General features: G+C 35.1%; 1 protein-coding gene across 1 annotated transcript; it reads left to right on the top strand.

The window, feature by feature from the left end:
• Positions 1–170: 170 nt before the first annotated feature.
• On the top strand, positions 171–8,646 carry LOC135692049 (elongator complex protein 4). Its single transcript, XM_065210073.2, has 10 exons — positions 171–450; positions 1,984–2,019; positions 3,497–3,621; positions 4,600–4,731; positions 4,911–5,044; positions 5,501–5,588; positions 6,417–6,593; positions 6,981–7,089; positions 7,572–7,678; positions 8,437–8,646. The coding sequence occupies exons 1-10, from the start codon at positions 315–317 to the stop codon at positions 8,569–8,571; spliced, it is 1,179 nt and encodes a 392-aa protein (XP_065066145.2). The 5' UTR covers positions 171–314; the 3' UTR covers positions 8,572–8,646.
• Positions 8,647–10,973: the final 2,327 nt, after the last annotated feature.

Below are 10,973 nucleotides of genomic sequence, written 5' to 3'. Positions count from 1 at the left end.
GAGTGTTTTTTCGTGCAATTCTGCCCTAGCCTATTCCAATGAAAAAAAACCTTTGTAAACCTTTGTTTATATAAGGAGAAGAACAATGGAAAGTCGTTGGAGCTGTAGCTGTAGGGGGAATTGCCCCCTATTTAGTATGTTAAAAAAGGCCATGGATATTGAAACTTAAAGCCAAGGCAAGATGGTTTGTTACAAAGACTTCGGTAACAGAATGGGCCAGAATGATTGTTTGTACTCTGTAGCCATGATGCCAACCTCGTTTTCACAATGCTTAATAAAAAGGAGAGGCGAGGCATGGCATAATAATAATAAAAATGGCGGCCAACTTCAAGAAAAAATCTGTTCCACTATCTAGCCGAGGGCAAGCAGTACCGCGAGGCTCAAAGTTATCAATAAGTAACAATCAGTTGCTGGTTAGCTCTGGTGTACCTTCTTTGGATAATATTATTGGTGAGTTTTCTCGTTAAAAACAGACCCGTCAAGTTTCAATTTTGAAAGCAGTCCGTTTTTTAAAATATGATTTGTAATTTGAATTTTAGGTTTTTGATAAAATGTCTAAAAAACTAAGTACAGTACACTCCAGTTATAGTCATACCGAATGTTGCTTCAAAACTTGTAACTGTGAAGGGATTGTGACTGAAAGTGGAGCTTAATTTACTAGTTGTGCATAATTGGGTCTAAATTTTATTTGACTGTAACCAATGTGCGATAACTGATTTATGTGTGTTTGTTGTTGTTTATTCTCGGCACGTTGTGGTGTTCCCTATTTACTTCAAACAATAAAAAGACAATGGAAAACTGTAAGTCTATACTGGATGTCTCTGGCATAAGTAACATGGATTCCACCCTGGCCCTGTCCTATTATAATTAATAAAGACCTTGGATTGGAGCACAAGTTATTAAGCTTAAAGCATATTAAGTAATAGCGGCATATAAAATTATTACTCAGCTAATTGATATCCCATGTACAAGGTTCGTTAAGTCAAGTATCACATGCACAGGGAACCAAGCAACTCTCTAGGCACCTTACTGTCACACAAACATCTAAAAAAAGTTTTCAAATTTTGTGACTTTTTGTAATTTTTGTAATTTTGTATGTACAATTTGTAATTTATTGCAAAATTTGAATCCAATACAATACCAGTCCTGGTAATATTAGGCATGGGATCGCACATGCACACCTCTACACATGCCTTACTATTCTTTTTCTCTCATGTTTTTTTCATTTCTTGTTATTTCCGTGTTTTGTTATTTACCCTGCACCACTCCGTTTTGGTCAAAATATAATGTGGGTGTTTCCATTTCTCCATTTTTATCTGTAAGGTCTCCATGTTATGCATTGTACACCACTGCACACCATCGCATGCCTAAACTTTACAAGGTGTGCGATTACAAGCACGCTCACAAATTTCATATTACCAGGACTGCAATACAAAACAATACAATAAAATAAAATAAAATCTTTATTTTATTTTAGTTTCTTGTATTAAATTGTATTGCAGTCCTGGTAAAAATATAATACAACATTATTTTTCAAGTGCTGCAAAGATGTGAACACTGTGCCTGTCTACATGTTGAGACCAAAGGACATAAGCAGCTTTTTAGAGCTTAAATACAACTAACTTAGAAGCACAAACCTTTTATGCAAAGCTTTCTCTTATTACCTAATCAAACAACTTTTATGTTTAAAAGAATTGCATAAAATATTTTATTGATCCTTAGATTAAAATCATTGACTTAGCCAATTAACATTAAAACCGTACTAACCAATGGTTTGCATAATAACCACAATTTTTTGCTGTACATTATTACATAGATAGATGGTTAAGTACATGTTGACTACAATTAAGGTTAGTAATTCTACAAAACAGAGACAAGGAAGTTTTTTCCAATTATTGGCTGCGCCAAAGTTTTGTTTACTTTTTGGAACCTCATATACAATGACATTATTGCCAATAAATACAACATTTCCTTCTTTTGAAGGTGGAGGAATACCTGTTGGATCATTGCTTTTAATTGGTAAGCATTATAAAGGGTTTATCATATCCTTATTTTAAAAATTTAAAGCTAGGTCAAGGAAATTAGGTAAAGTATTTCGGACCACAGACTACAGATCCAATAGTCTAGGGCTCCAGTCCCTGATATGAACAAAGCAGGGGCGGCTTACAGCGTTATTAGTGTTATTAGTCTAATAACAGTTTTTTCCAAAGCTATAGGCTTGTAGTTGCAGTCATTGCAGTCATGGTGGCTCCGCATGTCAATAGACTTTTATTGAAATTCTTTCCCCTTCAATCTCCCTTTGAAAATGTCAACAATAGCCCTTGCTAACATCTCCGTTATTAGGATTGCGTTTCTAATAACGCGAATCACCATTTCCTTTGTTTTTACTCTGAGAATGTGACGTATTGTCATAGAAAACAGGGCATAAAGCCATTGTATTTTACTCGCACGTTATTAGCCTCCTCATTCTAATAACGCATTCCGGGATATCGGCTGCTTACTTCATGAAACAAAATCGCAAACAAAATAACCACCATAATTCAAATGGGCTCTGTACACTGGGTTGTTTCTCAAGTTTTTTACGCATTTTCAACTGGTAAAAGTCTAATGCATGAACAACTCTTTCGCCTATAGCGATGGCCTACCCAAAGACTTCTCTTTTCTAATAAAGATATTAACGAGGCATCCCATGGATTTGCGGTTAAGAAATAAAAAAATACTAATTTTTGTTGCCCGGGTCTTGTGCTGGGAGATTTCCAGAAGGAAATATCATCAAGTCTTTTTAATATTGTTTAGGGCTCTACTATATCCAGGATGGTCTGTTATTTCCATAGTTTACATGTCTTTGATGGCCCCGTTATTAGAATGCCATTTCTAATAACGCAGTAGCCGAAATGTTGCTGGGGCCGCATTGATAAAACCCATGAGGCATCCAAAGTCAGCCGTGCCCTTAGAACGCATTGCTGTAGCAGCCCATTCCCGTGTAATCGAGACGCTGTTTTTGAGGTCGGCTTCAAATAAATTGGGGATTGGAGTTTTGAATTAAATTTTGCATGGCTATCAAAACCACTGCCATAACCATGCCACAATTCTACATTATTTTCCTTTTTCGACAAGAAAACAGACTCAACATATTAGGGGTTTGAAAGCCCAAATTCCCAAACAAAAACGCAAATGGGGGGGGGGAGCCCTCTATGGCCCCCATAATTTATGCCATTGCTTGGCTGACTAATAACAGTTTATTTTTGGTGCCAGCCGCTCCTGGAACAAAGTTTCTATTAGTTTTGGGGAACTTGCCTGCTCTCTGCATTTCCAGGCATGTAAATCACAAGATGTTATCACATCAAGTGGAAGGACCAAAGACATTTTCCTAAAAACTACCTTCATATGTAAGGTAGTTACACATGCAATTTTTTTCTTGCAATTTAAAATTTATCCTAGCATGGAATTTTAGATTGTGCCTAGTAATAAATTTTTTTTGAATAATTTTTTACAGAGGAGGATACACATGCAATATTCTCGAATATTTTGCTGAGGTATTTTTTGGCAGAAGGTGTAATATGCAAACATGGCTTGTCAATTGTCTCTGCAAATGCCTGTACTGCAGATGAAATTTTCAAAGTAAGTTCCAATTTTCATTAAGAAATGATTGATATTTTGATAAAATCTACATTTAAAGTATTTTTGCAAAGATAGGACAGGAGATCTAAAAATAATGATCCATTGAGGTAAGGGATTATATTATTTGTTAGGGGATAATCTTATCTTAGGTTAGTGGCAAAGAGGAGCTTAATCTGATCTGTGTTGTTTGTTTCCTCTCCTGGATAAATTGGATAATTATAGAGTGTTATACTGCGGTGAAGGGAAGCCTACACTCAAGGGCAAGGGGGCAAAGTGCCAAGAAAATAGGCAAAACAATACTAAATTACGACAATTTCTCAGTTTTCTTGGGGCAAGGGGGTCCACTGCCCAGGCTTCCTTGCTGCTGTGCCACATGATCTATATTTAGAAATTTTTTCGTTTAGCTAATGCCAGCTTTTACCTTTGCACATACACTTTAGTTCTATTTCCGTTTTTGCCCAGAGTAGATGTAATGAGATCTTTATATCTGAAAAATCTTTGGTGTATATTGCTAATTATTTCTTGAAAACCTGCACAAATATGTTCGTTTTCTGTGCACTGATTGTAAATGTTTTACAATTTTCTGTTGTGGTGTTCTGCTAGGTTATGTGGAATTTCTTCCCACATCTTTTAGTTGAGCTATGAATTGAATACAAAAAAAGCTCACAAATTTTCAAACAAAATTTTCAAATATTTCTATTTGAAAGTCATTTATTGTTGCCACTACAACATCAGCAACAATGTCAATCTCAGTTTGAAACCAAACCTGGTCTTTTGGTTTGCATAGAAACTAATTTTCAAGCAAAACAAGGAAAAAATTCTTTCACACAACTTGACATCATTCACAGGTGTACAGGATAAGAGATGGTGATAAGCTTTACCTTTGTATTATATATACATGTTTATAGTAATACTTTAAAATTTTGCATTCATTTAGAGAGAAAAATGTGAACAATGATGCAATTTTCATTTTTTCAGAGATTACCAACACCTGTTGATTATGATGTTATGAAGCCTAAATCTACAGTGTCTAAAGAGCCAGATGAAAAGAAAAATAATGAGGAAGAATTAAAAATAGCTTGGAGATATCAAAATCTTTCAAGTCAAGAGGTAATATTTGTATTTTTTAGAATGAATTATTGTCAGTTACATTGTCATATTGGATTAGTGATGATAAAGCTGCAATTTGATTTCAAAAAATGTACATCAAGTTTGATTCCTGAGATAGCTGGAAGACGTTCCTTCTTTTGAGACAACCCCATGTTTAATTCAAGTTATTTATCCCAAAGGTAACTTCGAATACAGTCAAATTTGGTCATTATTATGACTTGACTACAGCTATGGGGGACCATCATTTCTCAGGTCTTCACATCACAAAATTTATTTCTACCAACTACACTGAAACAGAACCAAAGCAGAAGAAGTGAGTGTGCTAGTACATTGGCTACTGTTATATGAAATCTTGTTTTTTTAGTGAAGTAAGTTCAATATTTTTATTGACACCCAAGTACCCATGATGTGTAAGAGAAAGGTCTGCATAGATATATGTATCTCAAACAATTCTTATACCACCTCTATCTTTGAATGAAATGTACTTTTTGCAAAAATTTAATTTTTCAGTCTGCCATATTGTATTAGCAATAGCGCATCATTACTACTGCGTTCGGGATTTTATGATTTTCAAAGTTAGATGATTGGCAGGAGATTTTTTCTCTCAGACTGATTTTTGATAGCTTTTTTTTCTAGCTTCGGAATCTAAAAGATCTTCATTTACTCCTTTGATAAGAACAATCAATCCCAATTTACACTGCATTTTATACCTGTAATTCTTGATACGTGTTGCATTTTTTGCATTTTTGTTTTGTTATTTCTTTTTCAGAGATAAAATCAACCCAGTTTGCAAAGCACTTATCTCAGATATTCAAAATTTAATAAAGAATCATAACTATTCATCAGCAGGTAGTCAGGTATGTTCATCGATACAATTGGAGTTTTTAATTCGATATCATTTTTAGAAATAATAACAGGCAGCTATTTTTCCAAGTGCTGGAATATGGATGGAATCTCAATCAAAGTCTTTATACTTGATGATGCTTTATGCAAATACTTATAATTCAAACAGGGAATCTTTGATATTTTTTGCATGTCATCGTTTCCTGTGTATAACTTCATCGTCGCATTTTATAAGACAGTTTCATAGCAAAGATAGACTTTCCCAGAGTCTATTTTTTGTTAAATCTGTAAGGCATTCGTACTACTGCGAGGGCATATCTAAACTGCGGAGTATAGCAAAGGAGTGCCATAACACAGATTTGTTGTTTGACCAAACGTATTGGTTTTTATAGCTGATAGATCTGACAACCACAAAAATTAAACCGAAGCCTTGATGATAATCAAATAATTTCTTCTTGGAATTTGATGACAGTGAACCAAATAGAGTCCTTGATTCATTATCGTAGTTTCCCAATCGTTTTTGCTATTGCTTAATGTTGCAATCAGAGGTGAATTCCATCAAAAAGAATGACATTATTATCAATAACCGAGTCTTAGAGAGAGATAATTCCTAACGAAGACATCGAGAAATCATTCTGATGTGCATGGTAGTTTTATTTGTCACCAGTCTTTCTTATATTTATGTTGCTTTTTAGATTATAATTAAAGCAGAAACAGTAGTTGCGTTTTCTACGAGTCATTCAATTTAAATGTTGATTTACTCTCTTGTTTATTAGAACATTTTCAAAAACCATGATCTTTTTTATGTTTTAAACATGTTGTTTTCAATTGTTATTTTTCAGCCAGATAAAAGAATTCTTCGCCTAGCTCTGAATTCATTTGGTTCTCCATTGTGGTCTACCTTCACTTCTACGGATGAAATGATGAGCTCAATTTCCTGGTTTCTTCTTGCCTTGCGCTCTATTCTGCGGAATGCATTTGCAGTCTGTCTATTAACAATTCCTGTTCATCTTTTCGAGGTGCCTTTTAATAATATGGTTTCGCACCATTTCTTTTTGTTTCTACATGCTTTAAAAAAAGGTTTTTAAATTTTTGCTTTTTTCAAAGCCATTTACAAATTTTGTAACGCCAAAGAATTTTTTCACGAAGAGTTGATTGCCATTTGCACTAATGAAGTTTGTTTTGATATTTGATGTTTTCCTGTTATTTTTACAAAATTCAGCTATTTTGGCAGATTTAAAAAAAATATGTGAATTGATGTTGATTAATTTTGCTCTATTTTGAATCATAAGTAGTAATTATTGGTTATCTATTTGACTGGAAAATCTTGTTAAAACCTTGTTAAGTAAAGGAGCCATCATTTTAAATTCAAATATCGTATCCTTGTAGTGCCTTGCTCTTTGCAGGATCCGTCAATCTCAAGAAGGTTGGAACAATGTGTTGACAATGCTGTTCGCCTAGAATCTTTTGGAGGATCAATAAAAGAACACAACCCTGCGTTTGCTGACTACGATGGTATCTAATTAGCTCCTATCTTTAGGCGTGTAATTAGCTAATTCCCTGTTACATATTTTACGATTCTTCGTTTTCATCCAAGGTTGCAGTTTTTACAGTTATCAGGGTGCCAATTCTTTTAGTTAAAAATTGTTTTGAACGATTTTGATGTTCAACGTATTTAGACATCGAGTATTAAGAAGTAATAAGTAATAAGAAGGCAGAGTTTCCATACAGGTTAAAAATCAAAACGTATAAATTTCTTCATAAACTCGACTACATGGATTGAAACAACGAAAATGCATATTCAAACCAATTAACGTTAATGCCTTTCAAGTTGGGACTTTTAACTAACAACCTTCAATCGGCAGTAATTTCAATTATAAGTTAATAAATATGAAAGATTCCAGATTTTAATTGATCTTCAAATTGAATCTTTTTGGCTGATTTTACCAATTTTTATGTCATTTTTAAAATATTCCTTTAATTTTTTTGCTTTCAAGGTTTAATTCATATAAAGAAAAAAGGAAGGATTAATTGTCTAGCGGGTCATGATATTGACACATCGGACTGGGCTTTCAAACTTAAAAGAAAGAAATTCTCAATCGAGGCAAGTTTGGTTTTTTGACATGTTTATTTGGAATTTAATTTCACTGCCCTGGGTTTAACAATTTTAAACACGATAAAGAAGAAAGCTTGATATTCTGTGATTTTCGTCATTAGCCACCCGCGCATGCGCCACGTGCCATCTTTTGCAACGATTCAAACGTGTCACATGGTATCACACAACTGTCTATGCGAATTAGCGCGCGCCGTTGATAACTGTTCGTTATTTCTTGTTTATTTGCAGCCGGGGAAAGACCGAATATCGTGACTCTTGACATTATTATGTTCGTGCCTAGTTATTTGTTGCTCTTTAGTCCTCCAATTTCTATCTACTCTTACCAACATTGGGTGTGGCTGATATTGTTTATAGTTCATTATTCCACAGTCATTTATTTTATAACCATCGCTCTACAGATTGCCGGCTAAATTTGTGAACATATCTAATCTGTGAACCCATTTTAAAATCTGGCACATTGCTAGTTTATGCAAAAGTTGCATGACATGACAAAAATTACGGTTTAGTTGTAATGCTAGACAGGACTGTAAAGAAAACATAACTTTTAACAGAACTTAATGTATTGATTATAAGTATAGTGACATCTAGCATCTGCAAGCAACACTACCAATAGCATCTTGAGGATTCTTAACCCGTAATTCGCTACGACATGTCACGTGCTCGAAAGGACTGAGTGCAAACCATCCAAAATGGTCTTCCCTATTCAACATTTTTTAGCTTTGTGTGTTCTTTTTCTTTATTCACAGAAACTACATCTACCACCGGAACTTTCAGAAACAGCCAGCCGAGCACAACTCGATGCAAAGAAAGTGAAGATACAAAGTGGAACCCCATTGTGCTCAAGCAACCCAAGAACAGCCAATAAATCGCTAGAGTTTTAAAATTTAATTTAGAAATAGTATGGATAATTGTATCTAACCTTCATGAAAATGTTGAGAAAAAGTCTGCTTATTTAAGGTCGACTTTTATTCTTTATCAAATTTTGCTCCTATTTTCTTTCCACCCGTATTTTTTTATAGTTGTTTGAAATTTGGGAAAGGAATGAATCTGGTAAGTGAAAACACATACTAATAACTGACATAAACATATACCTATTCAGCAGCATGGTTTGACAGCATCTCGAACGAGAGAGCTGTTATTTGCAAGTGTGTGCAGTTCTGTGTCAATCGCAGATGCAAACATATAGAAAAGTAGATAAGTACAAAAGGCAAATCATATAGAGGACCTGGCTGTGTTGTGAAAGAAAGGATATCGCTGACACATGTCAGGTAATTCATGTGAAGGTTCTCTCCCCAGGAGGGGAGAGGTGACACAGCGTGCTATAAAACATACTGTGTGCCATGTGCTGTAAGCCACATCCCAAAGGGTAGAGGTGAACACAGGGGCGGCCCGTCAAGGGGCCCTGGGTTTTCCTCCTGCATGATCAATGTTTTTATAGGCATAGAAGGTAAAAACTAAAAAACCAATATGTGAATCAAAGTATAAAATCCAAAATAGAAAAATGAGAAAAAAGGAGATAAGGAGTAGTCACTACCACCTGGTTACAGCCTCAAACTCAGATGGGGGTGGTTGTGTGTGCCCTTGTATGTTTTAAGCAACTAGCTTGTAAGTGGGCAGAAAATGATAAAAAAGCAACTCATCAGCCATGTTTTTATAGGTATAGAAGGTAAAAACTAAAAAACCAATATGTGAATAAAAGTATAAAATCCAAAATAGAAAAATGAGAAAAAAGGAGATAAGGAGTAGTCACTACCAATGTTTTATGTCCATTTCTCGTAGGCGCCCCTCGCAATCCTGTGTCCAGGATCACGGTTGCAAAGGTCAGGAAATACAAATAATAAATATATATATATTATAACGATCAACAAAAAGTAGCAATCGACACAGAGTGCTTAATAAAGTAGGACTGTAGAGTGTATGGAGGCATTTAAATTGAGTGGGTGAAGAGGATAAACATGGTACGGCGTGGCTTTGGGAATAAAGGGCTGGGTGAAATGGGAAGGGTTAAAAGTATCACCTGTGCATAACAGCATAAAGTTAGAGTTGGCGGGGTTGGGTGTGGCTATGGAAGGGGCGTGTCAAATGGGTTGGGTAGGAAAAGGTACCTGATCTGGGAATGGGTTTGTATGTATAGAATGGATGGAGGACAGGGCTGTTGAATGTTTGGAACAAGGGGGGGGATTGGGATGCCTTATCTGTTTCAGGGGCCCCATTTGAGGCCCCAATTAATTAGTGTAAACTTTGTATTTCAACATGTGCATGTTTCCTTGTATCAGACGCCACAATATCGTTGTCCATAGAGAATGTGGCGAGATTATTGGTGGAAAAATGTTTGCTTTTGTTATAGTAACAGTTATATCAACGAGCTCTAGTAAAATCACACTTACGAATACACCTGATGGGTCTATCGGATGAGTTGTAATGGCAGTTATGTGACATATGTATGTCACTGAAAAAGCCGTTTGATTTGGACATGAAGTTTAATTGTTATATTTCCAATACGCACATAATGTATTTGAACCGTTTATTGTAAGCTGAACCTTAAATTTAGGCCATCAAATGCACTGAGAAGTTACACAGTAATCTGGGGTATTATCGATAAATAATAGATAAATAAAGACAAAATAATAGAACTAGAAAAAGTTGAAATAGTTTTTCTATTCTATCGCTTTCAATTCTTTATCCCATACCGTAACAGGAATCATACGTATTAAAGAAACTGCCTGATTATAGAGTTTTTATGTGATAACGTCACAAAAATATAGTTTTAGAAATTTTGATTTTTGTTCTCATAACCTGAAAGAACATCGTCAAATACCGCTTTTTGTGGAAAATCAGGTAAAGGTGTCGCGAGTTGGCAGGGATATGACCAGATGAGCACAGGCTCTTGCCCCATCAAACCTCAGTAATTTTGTCTCTGTTCATACAACTTTATGAACAGAAGCAAAATAACAGTGATCCGTTGCAAATTTCGAATCTTTCATTGGCTATTTCTCACCCGGTTTTTGACTCATTAAACGGATTTGGCATATTTTGAAATATTTCGTAGAGTTTTATGTCTAGCCTGTGTGCAGACTTTACTTTCCGTTGCGAAGGAGAGCCAATACGCAACGTAATTTATTTTAGGATTCTACTTTAGTTTAAACCATTTTTTGATTAACATCAATGAGGTAACACCCTGTCCCTTTGTACAATCAAAGAAATTCCGCACATTCTTATTTTTATTTTACCGAATTCTGCCGGCGATAATGATGTCATAAGCACGTGTTTCCTTTATTTTTGA

The sequence above is a fragment of the Rhopilema esculentum genome, chromosome 10, assembly GCF_057945365.1.
Source record: "Rhopilema esculentum isolate cy_ngs chromosome 10, ASM5794536v1, whole genome shotgun sequence".
In the NCBI taxonomy this organism is placed as follows: domain Eukaryota; kingdom Metazoa; phylum Cnidaria; class Scyphozoa; order Rhizostomeae; family Rhizostomatidae; genus Rhopilema; species Rhopilema esculentum.
This window is presented reverse-complemented; position numbering and strand designations above follow the sequence as displayed.